General features: G+C 34.5%; 1 protein-coding gene across 1 annotated transcript in view; it reads right to left on the bottom strand.

The window, feature by feature from the left end:
* The window catches only part of sca (scabrous), an 86,803-nt gene that overhangs the window by 51,644 nt on the left and 17,495 nt on the right, over positions 1-17,664 (bottom strand). The window contains exon 2 of the mRNA XM_014243525.3: positions 15,402-15,849. Coding sequence (XP_014099000.2) covers positions 15,402-15,849 — 448 coding nt within the window. The remainder of the gene's footprint in view (positions 1-15,401; positions 15,850-17,664) is intronic.

Genomic DNA, 17,664 nt, shown 5'->3' with positions numbered 1-17,664 from the left:
TTGCTATAAAATGATACTTTAAATAAAAGCAACGTTAATTTCGACTAGCCCGAATCTATAATACCCAACACAGGTGTATTTCTTATAGCATAAAAGGGTATAAAAAAAATTTATCTTGAGTTTGATTGGCCTGTTTGTATGTAGTCCGATCTCAAGAATTTCTTTGAAAATTTTACTGCTGTCGTGGACAATAATATGTGATAAATTTCGTGATATCTTGTCAAATAAAAAAGTTTTCCATACAAGTACTTACTTTTGATCCTTCAGTTTGTATGTTACATAAAACCTTCAAGGTAAAAAAAGTAAAATTATACTTTGCATTGCATTTTGCTAAAATTACATTTCTTTCGAGGATAAATTTGAAAATAAAGAACAAAATATTTTTAAATTTACTTATCTATATTATATAGGTATTTTTATATTATATTTTTAAATTGTAATATTTATATTATTTGTGTAACATGTAATTTTTTTTTTAATTTAAGGCTAATGATTAGCGCTTAATCACCTTATCTGCTTTATTTTGGCTGTATTTTTCTTTCGAATTTATTTCAAAATTTCCCGAGGTGGCGTTTCTTGCATGGCTCTTAATCTTGTACTCTCACATGTGCTCTTATAAGCTTAAGTGCAAATAATATACTCTTAACGCACATAATTTGAGAACATCTAAATGCTGATTTTATTACAGTTATATGCAGCTGCGGGTAATGGCGTTTGTTGTTACGACTTGCGCACCCAGCGCTGACATGCCAGGCGGCGCATTCAATCGAAGTGGTTTAATGTAATATTAAAAATAATAAAACCAGCACGTCAGCTGGCGCATTAAAACACAAACATATTTGTGTATATTATACAAGTATATAAATGTTTTAAATATTCTATATATGTGCTCACCGATTTGTAAATGCTTTCACGTACGAAAATAATAACTGCTGGCGTTAAACGCACATTTAATATGCACAATGAGGTGCATTGAGATTTCGAGCGGTTGTGTTTAAGTGAATTTGAAGAATTTTTTGCATATTTTATCAAATCAAATGTGTAAATTTTATAATTTATAGTTTTTGAATGGTGATATGTGCTTTCTATAAAAAAACAATTAATTTTATAGTTTTTTTTGACTATGTTAACATAACGGTTGGACTTGAAGAAAGGTTTTAGGTATAAAGCCGGTAATCGGTGCTGGAGTCGAACAATTAACAGAAAATTGTACCTAAAAAATTATTTGAATAATATTTTTATATTTAATCAATTTTGTGATTGACCTTAAAAAGGAAGTATCGATTAATGCTAAGAAATAACAGTTTTAGATATTAACTGGAACCGTGTGAATTAAATTGGAAAAGGTTCAAATTCGAAAGCTAACAATTGTATCTGATATAATATTTTATTATAATAACTGTCAAGCTGAAATCCTCTAAAATAAAAAAATAAATAAAACGTTCACGTATATGGAAAATATTTCCAAAAACGGTAGCTTGTCTTAAATATAGGCGAAGTATGGGGTTTAACCCCCATGAACAAATTTAAACGACACCCCAAATAACAGATACCTAGATGTGGCTATTCAACAAACTCAAAACACTTATGCGTGGATGCCGCTTTGACCCGATTGAGGAGATAAAATAGAAGATCTTTAAAGCTATATCGGAAATATACTATTCCGTCTGTTTCGAGAACTGGAAAAGCGTTGGCAAAAATGCTTTGAAGGAGCTGAAATTAATTTGGAAGAATAAATAAAGAATATAAATTTTATAAACAAATTTACCTTACTTTTTACTACCTACAGTAGTATAGCATGCGAGGAGGATGAAGAAACTTTAAGACAGTACTTCGAATAGTCAACCCTCGGCTGATTGAGTTAAAAATTCTTTCCACAACTCCTCATATTTAATCGGGAATAAATTTTGATTCCTAAAAACTTAATACTTACGAAACTTTTATCTAATTTTGCCATTTGTTAAACGAACCTTGTTTGGGCCTCGCTTGGAGAATTTAAATCAGCCCAGTAATGAACTGATGGCTTAAGTGCGGCCACTTGCGAACAAGCATCTTCTCGACTAACCAACCAAAGTAATCCTTTACATTTAATATGTGGTTGAAAGTAAATGTTAAATAAATGTACATTATTTTGCTCACAAAGAACTTACTAGTCGAAAATAAGATTATTTTGTGATATTTAACTAATTTTCCTCTCACACTTTTGTAAATTATATATTGAAAAGCATTGCGAAACAATATCTGTTTACTTAGTAAAATATTCTAAAAGCATTCAATATAATCAAAATTAATTTATGGGACTTATTTGATAGTTTGCAATTATTTTGCTGATTTAATTAAATTTTTGTCCATTTGTTGGCCACAATTTAATAATTTTACGCATAAATCAACGCGAGATATACAATAATAATATATATATATGTAATACATATACCGTAAAATGAACCATAAATCCAGGTGAAATTTGCGCTATCATAGAAATGCGAAATGCCACAGACGGACTAGAAGCAGCAAACGCCACATTGAAGACACAGTTAAGCTTTGTTAACATAAGTATTTATGCACTATGCTATATACCTACATATGTACAGTTATGTCACTTGGCATTTCCATTTTGTAGGTAGTCAACACGCACATAAAGACTCGTTTGCCTTACATTAAGGTTTTGCCAACAACCAACTCAGTTATTTATAGAAACACTACATACTTGTATAATGTATAGTAGTAGTGCTATTGTTCCAGGGCTTGTTTGTGTTGCTTTTATTGTTGTGCTGCAGAAAATAATTTCCATGCGATTTTGAATTATTTGCGCTTCAAGCTAACATAGCAAAGTGATATTTGCTAACTAAGTTTCTTGGCTGCATGATTGTTCTACACAGGCACACACATCAGTACACACTCAAACAACAACAAGTTTATCTACAAGTCATTGTATTGCCGGCCTGCCGTTGCGTATACGCCCTGTACCCAATCCAAGCAGAACATATAGTTATTACTGCTCGCTTGTCGTCAGGTATGCTGATAGTTATTTGTGTAAGACTTGTTAAAATGACGAGAAAATGTGTTGCTGCTACATAAATTAAAACAATAACAAAATACTAATGCATGTATGCAGGCATGGGTGCCTGTGTGTGTGACATGTAAATAGCAACCGTAAGCAGCCTCAGCTCAGCTAAACTCCTTACGCAGCCAAGTCATCATCAACAAGAGAGAGTGAGAGAGAAAGAGAGGGAGGAGTGACAACTAGGCAAATATATGAGTGTATGTGCGCCTTTGCACATCCTTGCAGGCGTTTAAAAGCGCCGCCTATTTAGGAATTCACAACAGGCGCTTTGTCGGTGCATTGCAGTTCTATTTAGAAGCCGAAATCGGGTAAAGAATGCGGAAAATGTGGAAAATCTAGGAAATTCAGGAAATCTTCGGTGTGTTTGGTGTGCGGCCGACCCAAAAAGGTGCTGACTGCATTGCCGCTTCACTTATTCTCCATGCCGACACAAGTGAGTGAAGGCGTGAGTTTGTGTGTGAGCGCATATGTAAGCGCTCGTGAAATTCCTGGCGTTTGTGTGTGTATGTGCCATTGTGCACATGCAATGAGCCTTGACTAGAAAACGAAATTACGAAAACGCTACAGCGTTCTAACGAGCTGCTCGAGCGTGCGTGTTGGGATTGACGCCGTTTTTGTTGTACGCGCGCAAGAATGCATATATGTGTGTGCTTTGTTCAATTTATTTTGAAGGCGTTTTGCCAGTTTTCGGCAATGCAAAATGATTCGCCGTTATTCAATATTGCCAACTAATATGACAAGCGAATATTTAATGCGCACACGTGTGTGTGTGTGTATGTGGTGCTCGCTTAAGGGACGTGCTGTCATGAGAATATTAGCAGGTAAAATGTAAAATATTAAATTTCAAAAACTGTTGCAAAAGAGATTTTGTTGCCGTTATACGCTTGCCGCAACTACTACTGCTCTAGTAGCTATGTTGTTGTTGTTGTTTTATTATTGATACACTCAGTTAACATATTTAGCACGTCTTTTTTCTATTACACTGCAAAGTTGTTGCGATTTCAGAATGTGAAATTGGTGTGCAAAATTCCTCTGTCATTTGTAACTTGGCAGACTTAACTCAGCAGCGCTGTAGCAGTACGGTATTTAGTGAACTAGCTAGTTTTTTGCTCATAATAAATGAGAAAAGTAGTTCTTTAATTGTCTGTCATAACGGCTTAATTGCTCTAATTCAGTAACACAATTTTCGAATTACGGTAATTTGGCGCTTTACTGTCGAAATTATGCAGGCGAAAATTAAAATTAATTTTTGTTAGATGTCTATTAAAATTTACTCACTGGCACAGCGTGCACATGGTATTTAAAATTTGATTAAATGTGTGAAATATACAGCAAAGCAAATTATCAAAGTTTTGCACACAAAATTATCCCAGAAGAATTTCTAATATGATAATAAATGTGCGCTGCGCTGGATGGGCACGAATATGTTTAAACAGCTGCTGGTTGATCGTTTAAATTAATAATTAAATATACTTTCATTTAATTATTTTTTTGATTAGGTACAGTGCGTCTAAATGTAGGCAATTATTTTTAAAACGCAAGCTTTTAGCCGTGATATTTTTAAAACATTTCTATTGAATAAAAAAAATTATATAATACAATTTTGTATTGTATATGAGGTGCCCAAATGCAGGTAATTCTTTTTAGAAAGAAAAACTAACTTTTATTAAGATCATGATAGCTTTGTTTGGCATGAAGTCTTTCGTGAAATTTGAAAAGGTCTGAATTTTATAATTTGACCCCAATTTCATATGTGGAAACCAAAATTTTAAATTTATTTCAAATTCTTTCAATATATTTTATGGAGATATTTTAAGCATTTTTTGTAATACAAATTTTGATTCAACATTTTTTTTATATTCTATATTTTTTAAATAAAGTTTGCTTTAAATGATAAACTATGCGGCAGCAAAAGATTTAATCGTCAAGCATTTAGACCGATTTATTTCCGGTTTTAAAAATTCTCATTCTTCATTGTATTTCTGCTTGTTTAGTAAACAAACTAGTATTATATAAATTGCATAAAATTCTAGTCAGAAAAATTAAAATATAAGCAAATCTTAACAAATATTCTCTAAAGTTATTAAAAAAAATTACTAACCAAAAATAAAATAATTATTTTTTCTAACTTGCTTTAAATTTTTTGATTATTATTTATAATTATATTATTTTTTATTAATTTTTGTAATTTGAAAAATTAAAAAAAAAAATATTTTATTGCTTTACCATAGTATATGTCATTTATTGAAAAAAAAAATAAAAAATTATGAAAAAATGGTAAATTAAATTCTCTAAAATTATTAAAACTAAAATATCGGCACAAATCATATTAGAACTAGTTTAGGTACCTCATAGTCGACAGAAATAAATTTTGAACTCTATTTCATAACCTCAAAATGCTTTTATTGCCTAAGCAATGAAATTCCGTTTTAGTATTAATTTCGCAAAACAAACCATTAAGCTAAGTATTAATTTATCGATCCCAATTATTATTTCCTATGTAGCAATATTAAAATTAAATTAACAAATCACGGTTAAATTTGTTCTGCTTCGTTTTTATATTAAGTAGTAGTTAAAATTTTAATGAGATTTTAATATACATTTTTGTATACTTTCGAACATGTATAACTAAATAAAGACTACAAAATTTGCAATTTAAATATTTAATTCAAAAGAGTTTGCGATTTCATGCATTTTCGCAAACAAAATAGAGTCGCACACATATGTATATAGCTGCCCTATAACTGTACTGTACTGCATTTTATAATTTTGCATTGCTTCTTGTTGAATATAACGCATGGCTTTATTTGAATTTGCGTGCCACACTTTCTTCGACTGTCATATTTTAATAAATTGTGAAGTCATACATGACGTATGAAAAATATGCAAATTTATGTAGATTGTATGTATGTGTATACTCTATGGAGATAAGCGCATATATGGTATAGAAGGATCAGTATATTTAATGCCTATGTTTTGTGGACTTTCTGTAGAACTGTGCCTGCCATTTCATATACCATAATGTTCGTAAGTATATAATTACAAGATTACTGTTGCATTTAATTGCTTTATTGGTAAATTAAAATATTTTCTAAATTTATGTATTTTTATTAAAGTTAACTGATATAAATTGCATAATTATTAAAGTACATATATGTATGTATGTATAGGAAAGCATTGGCGACTACAATCGATGACTTTGATAGATATGTTTCTTCTACGAAATATCATTTGTAGAAACTTTTGTTTTACTGCTGATGACATACGAGTATTATCAGAAATTTTTCTAAAACCTAACGTGACTTTGGATTGTAATAGGAAAATCTTTTTCAAAAGAATTTCATGTTTGAAATTGCAATTACAAATTCTTGATTTATTATTACTCATATCTGCTTATTCTGCAATCCAAACACTTCCCGCAAACAAGAAATAAATTTAGACAAATTTTGTGATGCCACTAAGTACGCTCTGAGTAAGCCATATTAGAAGTTGTGAAAATTGTTAGTGAATATATGAATGTCGAATTCAAGAGTTGTATTTAAAGAATGCAAGAAATAATGCATATTTTTTGATTAAAATTGCTATCTGCTTAAATTAATTATTACTTTTTTGGAAAAGATTGTCAATAGCAAAAAATATTTTATTTATTTAATTGAATTACCCAAAAATAAAAATAAAATGCTTCAAAGTAACACACACTTAAGAAATTTGTTAAAGAGCGGAAAGTTAAATTCATGTAATTTGATAAAATATATTTGCAAAATAATTTTTGTTTATCAAACGAAAGGTTTTTCAGAAAACTTTTTTAGACACAAAAATATATAAAGTGGGACTTATATAATATATTCTAGTGCTGACAAATCAACAATTATTTTCGTATTATATTCTATTTAAAATACTATTTATAAAAACCTGCGTTTAAAGTATTAAGCATTTAGTTTTGAAATATTTTAGGGATTATGTGTACGCATGCTTGTTGAATTAAAGCTTAGAGACGCATAAAGAAATTACGTTTTTTTCATCTTTTGTTGGATGTGGGTTTAACCTCCAATTAAACCATAAATATGAAAAATACTTAAAGTCATTTCGTACAATAAAATGACTCTAAATATTTTTTTCTCACAAATCTATTTATTTTTTTGCGACTCCACTTTGTGCAAAGGAAGGAATATTTTTAGTTGTGCAGAATCAAGAATTTCAAGAAATACTTATCAATTGCTTACACTCATATATGTGGTTATACCATATATTTGCATTTGCACAACCTTTATGATTGTTTAAATAAAATGTCTGCATTTTTATAAGCATTATGATTCTTCAAAATGGAATGGAATATAATGATTGCATTTCTCTTTGAACTGGAAATTCACAATCAATAAAATCGAGTTTGTGATACTGAAAATAAAATAAACAATTGAAAATCAAATTCGTATTTCTGACGAAACTGGAAAACACCACAAATAATCTGGCAAATGAAAAGCATCAGCAATCGATGCTATGAAATAAATACGCTACTGACGTGTGGATCAACTGACCAGGTCAGCAGCCATAAAGTAGAATTAAATAATTTATAAGAACACTTAGCAATCAGCAGAGTATACTTCGCGTAACGAGCGAATGTGGGCTAAAAGTGTAGATTGACAGTGGTGAATGGCAAGTACAGTTACACAAGTGAACTCGGTAAATTGATGCATTGAAAAAGTTACATATATATATATGTACGTATACTAATGTTCATATACTAGATAAGTAAAGTATAAAGTCATCGCTTTTGTACAGCAAATGACTTTGCAAGGCGGTCAACAATGGAACTGATGTATCTTTAATTTTAAATAAGAACTTAAGTGATTTCACCTAAGCACAAAAGGGTATATGTTGTTGATTATCGAAACGGTCATAATTACATTATCCTTTTGTTGTCATTTTTCGCTTTTCCTGTTACCTGCGAATTTCCTACTTTCCAGCAATTTCGGTTTCCACGAACACACGCCAACTCAGTTTTTGTTAGCAACTTCCTTATGGCTGACTAAAGGTTTTGTGAAAAGGGTGGGAAACAAATAACGGTTAATAGGTATATCAATGGTCGGCGGTGCGTAGGAAAAAATACGTTCAAGTATATTCAAAGCATGGTAGTGTTCACACCGCCAACCAAAGTATTCTGAACAACAAACATTTTTTCTTGTTAAAAGCGGTCGTTAAAAGGCGTGCACGTGGCAAATATACAAGTGTATTTCGTCCACAAAGTTGTTAGAACCTTTCATTTTGCCAAGAATGAAAGCAAGACACGAGAAAAAAGCTCTGCTGAACATTTCCAAAGCTGTAAGTATTGTGGACTCCTGTCAAGCTTCGAATAAGCCGGGATAAGAAATTGTTTAGCTACCTCCGATTTAGAAATAAAAGGGTTCTTAACACCTTAAAAAGATTTAAACTTACAACTGAATTTTGGAAGAAGAAAAGATCGACGTGTTCCGATTTTAGCAGAAAATAGAGTCAACAGAACTGCTGAGCCTGCTCTTTTCAATTAAGGAGTTGAGATCGCATGAGATCAATTTCGGACTACCAGTTTGCAAAAAAACAGTTAGATCGGGTTACGGATAATAAAATTATTAGATTTCTCTTTCTCTTAATTGAAATAGAAACGAAGTAGGCGTCAGACGCTAAGCACCTAATATGAAATAAGACTAGCCTCAGTGAAAAGTGAGAGGGTTATCCTATACTTACTGACACTGTTGTCACTATTTGAACCATAGTCTTAGGTCTTCTTTTTTTGTAAGAAATTATTAGAAGAAGTTCAAAACTTTTAGCCCCCTTTTCTATATGCTGTTATGCCACTGTTTTTGCTCAACAGCGCTCACTAAATATTTGATCGCTAGCCAACTGACGCATTGACTGACTGGCCAAAGCACTGATGACTTTCACAATGAACGAGTGTTGGCAACTAAGTAATGCCCATCAAATTCTATTGTTATTACTAATGATTTCTTTATCGCAATCGAATGAGAGAGCGTTGCAAGAATGTAGTCGAAGTGTTGTAGTAAACAACAAGTTAACATCACAAAGCGACGCAAGAGAAAAAGGAAGCAATAATACGAACAAGTTAACAAAAAGCGAAACTAAACTGCAACGACAGATGAAAAAAGAGAAATGGAACAATGGAAGAATAAAGGAGAGAAGTTAAAATGCATAGCACGTTAAAGCACATAATACAAGATATGGCGGTGGAGGGAAAGATGTAATGGTTTTGATTTCCAAGTAAGAAAAGGAAGGTGAAGGTGAAGAGTTGAGTATTTTATTTGACACACAGAATTTAGAATACATTTTTACCATCTACAAGTAGAGCTGGCTTAGCAGTACATAGTTTTCGGTACAAAATTACCGTTACGTAGAAACTCAGCTGTGCTTGTACACTCACAAGAGATTTAACGGTATACCATAAAGTGGAGTTACGGCTCGCAGCGGAGATGGCAAATTGCAGGAAATAACTTGTGAATGATACAATATTGGCGTGAGTGTCGATCGTCGGCTTTGAGTGGGTTAACGTGAAGTTTATTGAAAACTCAGCAACAACCGTTATAAAATACACAACAGCGAGGTGCAAGCGTTCGCTCTCATTGGCTCCCTCGATACACTTCAGCAGCAGGCAATTGATGAAGTGCTGAGATAATATACTTCGCTGCGTAAGGCGCACGAAATCAAGTGGCAGGCATGCAATAGGAATAACAGCTGAATGTAGTGGCTTTGGATGAATTTGCCTTAATAGTGCTTTGCTGCAAGGGTTATGCTACTTTGCAGTTCCATAACCACATAGTTCAGGGTTTTTTCACTTTTAGGAAAATGGAATTCTTTACCATGTTCAATACTACCTCATTTTCAATCCATAAAATGCGCAGTAAAACAGTTTGCTGCCTATCCAGTGAAGGAGCTGTATTCGAGACCTTAGGTAGTAAGTGGAAACGGTCACTCAAGAAATATTGTATATTTAAATCAGGCAATTCAAAAACTTTCGGTAATAGGTAAAAGGTGTTAGGCTCACTAGACTATACACTTTTGATACGCTTTCCCTAGTTGTCGAATCATGATATTGTCTTTTGAAATGAAATGTTTTAATTTTCGTACGTTAAGAATATGTAATGAATTTCTATACCTTTATTGTTCCACAATAATGGATTCAAAGCAGAGATATAGAGCATGTTCAGCACCTTTTCTAATGCTGGAAACAGTCACCGACGTTCCGCCCTTACCGCCCGTTCCGGGCGAATTAACCAAAATATTTCAAAACGTATGCCCGTAGTGGCAACGTAGAAATCAGACATTTAGCATTTCAGTTACAATTTTTTATAATGTAAAAACTCAAAATTAAAATACAACTATTAAAAAAAGGCGACCTATTTATAAATAATTGTCTTCGACTGAAATTTTGAGGTTGTTTAAGAATATTTAAAATATATTCAAATTTAATTTTTAGCTACTACATAATATTGAGACTGGCAACTGTGCGTTGTTAGAGAGCTCGTGAGAGCAATCACCGAACTCGTGAGAGTAATCAGCTAACTCGTTTCTATAGAAAAAATCCAATTTTCGCGGATAGAACCGGATGGTAGAAGCGGCGACTGTATCCAGCATAAGGCTCTGTTTATACTAAGTTCAGCAAATATCAGTCACGTTTTTATACTGTGTTTAACGTAGAATGCATCTCGCTAAGTGTAAGAAAGCTTGGAATTCAGAAAATCAACAACTCTTCGCAAAAATATTGCCCCTTAATTTCTAATCCAAGCCAATTTTATATTGAAGTTTTATTACATATAGACATATTTATATATTCTCAATTTAAAAAAGGAGCAAGTTGTCATGAGAGTCTGAGTTTTTCTCTATTACAAATTTGAACTAAAAACGAAAATTAATTATACTTGTATTTTTGTTTACAATAGCATTTTCAACGCTTAAACTGCCTCCAGAGCGCTTTTAAATTAAGGAGCTACATAAATATTTCCACATATGTACTTAAGTGTACACTTAAGTAATTTGGCATTTAATCACCAGCTTACTAGCATTATTACGAAACTTTAAGGTGCTTTAGGGAATTGACTAAAGTTTCAGAGGAAATTTTAATGTTGGCCAGCGGAGAACTCAAGCTTACGAGTCATGCATATAATTATAATGCTTCTGCACAAACAAGAGCCAATGAGTTTATGACATAATTTGTCTACAAATTTATACTATATTTAAATTATATTGTGTTGTTACATAATAAATTGTGTCTAAATTCAGACATATAAGTATATTTATATATAATATTAGGTAAAGTAAAAAGTTCGTTCGGTTTTTATCTAAGAGATGGCGTTATTGTCCATAGTATTAGTGTCGCATCATGTCATACTATACGGCGCTGAAAACGTGTTTATTTGCGCTAAAAGTTTGTCCTTGACAGTTTTTCGATTGATTGACTCAGTACGTTGTGAGCGCTCGTCAAAGATGGACACCAATAAAGAGAAAATTCGCTATAGCGCAAAGCGGCTGAAAACATTAATTTAGTTTATGGGCCCGATACTGTAAACGAACGTGTAGCACAAAAGTGATTTGCTAGGTTCCGTTCCGGTAATTTCGATGTCAAAGATGCACCACGCGTCGGGAGGCCTGTCGTCGAAAATTGCGATAAAATCATGGAAATAGTGGAAACAGACCGTCACGTGAGCACTTATTTAATTGCTGAGGAACTAAAGATAAGCCAGAAAACCGTTTGGAACCATTTGCATAACCTTGGATTCAGAAAGAAGCTCGATGTTTGGGTGCCACACGAACTAACGCAAAAAAACATGATGGACCGAATTTCCATCTGCAAATCGCTGCTGAATCGCAACAAAATCGACCCGTTTTTGAAGCGGATTGTGACTGGCGATGAAAAATGGGTCACTTACGACAACATCGAGCGCAAACGGTCGTGGTCAAAGCTTTGGGAAGCGGCCCAGACGGTGGCCAAGACCGGATTGACGCCAGGAAGGTTTTGCTATGTGTTTGGTGGGATTGGCAAGGAATCATCTACTGCTCTCCTATGGACCGCTTAAAGGCAGCACTCATCCAGAAGAGGCCATCTTTGATCAACAGAGGCCGAATTGTGTTCCATCAGGACAACGCCAGGTCACACATGTCTTTGGTGACGCGCCAGAAATTTCGGGAGCTCGGATGGGAGGTCCTAATGAACCCACCTTATAATCCGGACCTGGCACCAAGTGATTACCATCTTTTCCTGTCCATGGCGAACGCGCTTAATGGTGAGAAGTTAGCCTCAAGAGAGGCTTGTGAAAATTGGCTCTCCGAGTTTTTTGCCAATAGGGACGCAGCCTTCTACGAGAGGGGTATAATGAAGTTGGCATCTCGTTAGCAACAAGTTTATGAATAAAACGGCACATATTTGACTTAAATCGGACAAATGCACACAAAGTTAACATTTTTTGAAAAATCAATAAAAAACCGAACGAAATTTTTACTTTACCTAATATATCAACGTTAAGCTACGTTAGTTAACAAAACGCTCGTATTGGACCAAATTGCAGCAAAGTAGCCCTAATTCTCATTGTTAGCTGTAACAATTCCTCCATGCGCTGCTAAGTGCTACATTTTTCGATTAGTTGAGCAGCGCCTGTGTGTTGGCCAAGCGTGTGAATTAGTAGGCAGGCAGCGCCCTTACAAGCACCCGTTTAGTCGCATATTTGTGGGTAATGATGAGTGGGAGTACATTATTACTACAGCTGCAGGAGGAACTGGATATGACATTGCTTTGGCCCTTATAGCACTTGGTGGCATTAAATTGATTGGCAGATTGTTAAAATTTCACATGTAATCCACTATTGGGCAACGCTGCTTGGTTTTGGCGAGTCATGCCAGTAAGCGCGTGAATACAATTTGCTGTACTATTTGCCTTACTGGCGCTTTGGGGGTGTCACATAAGGTTATTAGGGAAATAGTGATAGATTAGAACATTGATTAGAGCGCGTCAGGTTGTGTGTATGTATACACGTGTGCCGTAACTATTTACATATATTTTCTGATAAGGTACCATCTAAGTATGACTCAATATTTTGGAGGTAAAATTATTTTGTGTGATACGGAGACAGCTTTTCAGGGTAGACGTAATTAAAGTGGTAAAAGAGAAAGGGAAATAATTAAGCTTTAAAGTTACTAATCTCTGTATTCTTCGCAATAACAGTCTCAATTTTAAATTTCTAGTAGAAACACAATACTTATTGCACCAAAAATAGCGACTGACCACTTAGTAGCATGTTGTTCTGCATACTCCAAATTTTGGTATACGGTTACCTAGCGGCCACTATACTTGCCTTAGTCTCCCTATACAATAGGAGTGTAATAGCGATTTCCTTCAGTTTTAGTTATATCACGCTGAAGTTTTGTACACATCTTTTTCTACCTAAGAAACTGCTCATATGTCGGAAACACCGATATCAGACAACTATAACATATAGCTGCCATCCAACCTGATCGAACACAGTCATGTCTTGCATGAAAAACTCTTTGATTTGATGTTATACTTGTATCTTCACCAAATTTGGCATGGATAACTGTCTAATGCAAAGTTAAAATATTTACAGAAATTTTCTAGGTCAGACCGCTATAGCATATACATAGCTGTCATACAAACCGAAAAATCAAAATTTAGTCCTTGTATGGAAATTTTATTATTTGTGAAGAGTATTCTCTTTTCTTGTTTCTTTTGCTGTTCTAAAATTATATTAATTCTGTCAAAAGCGAAAAGAAAAAGATGCAGAAAAATTGTGAAAGCTTAAAACATTCCAAGAGTTAATTTCGATATAAATTAACTTATTTGCCACATCCACAGGGATAAACTAAAAATGGAACAACCGAACAAGAATTTGCATATTTTTCTGCTGCTACAGAGTATAATAGTTTTGTTCACCTAACGGTTGTTTGTATCACCTAAAACTAATCGAGTTAGATATAGGGTTATATATATATAAATGATCAGGATGAAGAGACGAGTTGAAATCCGGGTGACTGTCTGTCCGTCCGTCCGTCCGTGCAAGCTCTAACTTGAGTAAAAATTGAGATATCTTTATGAAACTTGGTAGACATGTTTCTTGGTACCATGAGACGGTTGGTATTGCAGATGGGCGTGATCGGACCACTGCCACGCCCACAAATCGCCATTAATCAAAAACAAATAAATTGGTATAACTAAGCTCCCCAATAAGATACAATACTGTTATTTGGTACACAGGATCACATTAGGTGGGGGCATCTGCAGTTAAAACTTTTTTTCTAAAAAGTGGGCGTGGTCCCGCTTCTAATAGGTTTAATGTGCATATCTCCCAAACCGCTAATGATATAAAAACAAAATTCACTAGAAGCAAATGTTTTTAGCAATTCTATTGACGGTGTGAAATAGTTGAAATCGGGTGGCAACTCCGCCCACTCCCCATATAACGGTACTGTTAAAAACTACTAAAAGCGCGATAAATCAAGCACTAAACACGCCAGAGACATTAAATTTTACCTCTGAGATGGTATAAATTGGCTTTATAGGAACCGCGTTCAAAATTAGTCAGTGGGCGTGGCACAGCCCACTTTTAGGTGAAAACCCATATCTTGAGATCTGCTCAACTGATTTCAACCAAATTCGGTGCATAACGTTCTTTTCATGTTTCTATGTCATAGTGCGAAAATGGGCGCAATCGGACTACAACCACGCTTACTTCCCATGTAACACCATTTTCAATTCCATCTGATTCTGTCGCTTTCCACTATGCATAATACGTTTAATGTATGCCACCTTGTGACCAAAAATTGTCTAAATCGAACCAAACTGTTCAAGCCCCTAAGTACTAAATATGTGGACCCCAGTGCCTATAGTTGACCTTCTACCCAAAATATCAGTCAATCCACAAAGAAATCTCAAATGAGTATACCATTTGACTTTGCGAGAGTATAAAATGTTCGGTTACATCCAAACTTAGCCCTTCCTTACTTGTTTATATTAAAATGATCAAAAACTTTAAACATTTAAAGGTTTAAATTCGTATACTTTTTATGAACTCAGGTGAACTTCTCTATGCCAGTAAACAATAAAAATCCGTAAAAGTAAAAAAAAAAAATTTTAATATTTTACGTTATCGAAAATTTTCCACAAAAAACGTGTGATTGGACAACAATGCTGTGCTTATTCGCGATGAATTGCAAACACTTGCGAGCTTATTTGCAGCCAGCTTAATTCTTATCATAACGGCAATTTGACAGTTGATACATATTTGAATAAAAAATAAGCATTTTTCACATTATAAAAATCATTTACATGCAACACACTCACCTCGTTATTTTCCGAATCGATTTCGCTCGACTGCACTGTTTGCTGTAGCTGTTGTTGCATTTGCTTCTTCTCCAACACCAACGCTGGCTCCGCTGGCATTCCCTTGACGACCGTCGGCGACGACGCGGCTCGCAAGAGCAAACGTTTATAGTCTTCCTCCTGCTGTAACGCTTCTTCGCGGAGCTCCTGCACAAATACCTCGCTCTGCTGCTGGCGCTCCCTCAGCGCGGCCACCTCCAATTTCAACTGGGTGAAGTCGTTGCGCACCGTCGCCATGTCCTCGTAGCCCTGCGACCGATGGCTAATGCTTTTGCTGGCTTCGCTGGCGAGTCCCTGCAGTTCGACGAGTTGTTTGCGTATCTCAGCGATCGATTGCTGCAGCCACTCGACGGTGAGGCGCTCTTTGTTGCCGCCGAGGTGACCATCACGCAAGGCGGCGACTTCGCGGCTGCAAGGAAAGAGAAGAGGAGAGAAGTTAGATTTTGCCCAAGGAATTTACGAAGGAAATGTTTGGTTGGAAGTGTGTAATGGAAGAACGTAAAAAATGTAAATGGGAAATTTGAAAGTCGTCTGTTTACTCTTTATAATGGCATTTTCCCTGCTCCCCTACTACCGCAGTGTGCTGTTTGTCTTTGTCTTTGCTTTGTTTTGTTTGCGTTAATCTTTTTTAATAAAATATCATATTATTTTGCTATTTCGCAGATCGCCGAGTCTTTATGCAAATCAAACACACGTGCAGGCATACAGACACAAACAACCAATCATCCATATGCATTCAAACATTGGTGTGAGTGGCTTAAACAAACAACAATTTTGTTGGCTCAGCGCTTTTATTGTTCCATGCACAAGCTGTTGTTCGTATGTGTGGGTGTGTGTGTATATATGTGTATGTTTGTGCGAAAAAGTGCCGCTCTCAGCAAAATATTACTTGCCCTTAGCCGACCATCATCAAATTGAGTGTAAAGCCCAGCAGTATCCCGCAACAGCTTGCACCTCTCCTCAGCACCAGCAGCCAAGCTCTTAGGCAAGCCCGACATCTAACCAACAATTGCAACAATAACAACTACAGCAACAATTGCAATCAGTAAGGCCATACCACACACTCATCTGGTATTCGCTGAAGGGCGTTGTTGTTTATACACTTGAGTGTTTACTTTGAATTTGCACCCAACCAAATTGGTGGCGTCCACTGACAAACAGTGAGCAGCAAAAATGTGCAGACAAAAAACAAAAAAAGCACAACTAAGTGGCTAAAGCCTTGATGGACAAGATAGGCGGGTGGCAGCACAGGTAATTTGTAGAGCCGGTGTCACACTGAATATACATTGGAAAAATTTGTTTGCGAATATTGGCTCTGGCGCAAGTGGAGCAACAAAAAACAAAGTTATAAAAAAATATGTTGTGAGACCCTTGAAGACCGCAGGCCGCCAATATGTTTGTCTATATTATAATTATCAATGGCTTCCTTCAACATAGTAGAAAATATTAGTCGCAAAAGTTTCATATTATTAATATTTGAGCAGTGAAAGTCCGTTTGTATGTATACCTCCATGGAGATGAGACTTTGTTATAACGAACCAAAGAAGTCGTAAAAGGGAACAATCACCGTATTAATGCTACAGAAGTAATGAATCGCCTTCGGTGGGGTTGGATAGATTATCAAATGGTTTACCCTGTAAATATATATAAATATAAGTATAGTAATGTAACAACATTATTTTCAAATTGCCTAAGAATATAATTGAAGAATCGAAACCGCTAAAAGGGTGAAAAATGAAATTCAAAAAAGGTATGTGTATACTCATTCTATTTTTGTAAAGCTTTGAAAATGTCAACTGTGCAGACATAGAGAGCGTATCACTTGACATATTCACCGGTTTTACTTTGCTGAGAAATTTAGATGTAAGAGCAGTTTTATAAAAGTTATTTTTTTCATAGACTCAATTATCATTATTAAAATTTCGAAGTTTGAGCTGTTTTCAACGAAGTGATGAAATGTTTTTTATTTACATTATTAAGTACTTACATTAAATATATGTTTTCAGTATTTAGTGTTTAGTATTTAGTATGTAATATTTAGTATTTGGTAATTTTACATAATAAAACAATATTTTTATCGAACCTTACTGAGAATATACAAAGATTTGTATAAAATCATAATATTTACTTAATTGAAATTTCAATAAAAACTTTTCTATGTAAATACTAATTTTTAACACAATAAACACACTGTGCAGTCGAAGATTTATTCAATTGTGTCTCC

Source organism: Bactrocera oleae, chromosome 4, assembly GCF_042242935.1.
Source record: "Bactrocera oleae isolate idBacOlea1 chromosome 4, idBacOlea1, whole genome shotgun sequence".
Taxonomy (NCBI): domain Eukaryota; kingdom Metazoa; phylum Arthropoda; class Insecta; order Diptera; family Tephritidae; genus Bactrocera; species Bactrocera oleae.
Note: the sequence above shows the minus strand (reverse complement) of the source record. Positions and strands in the feature narration are given on the sequence as shown.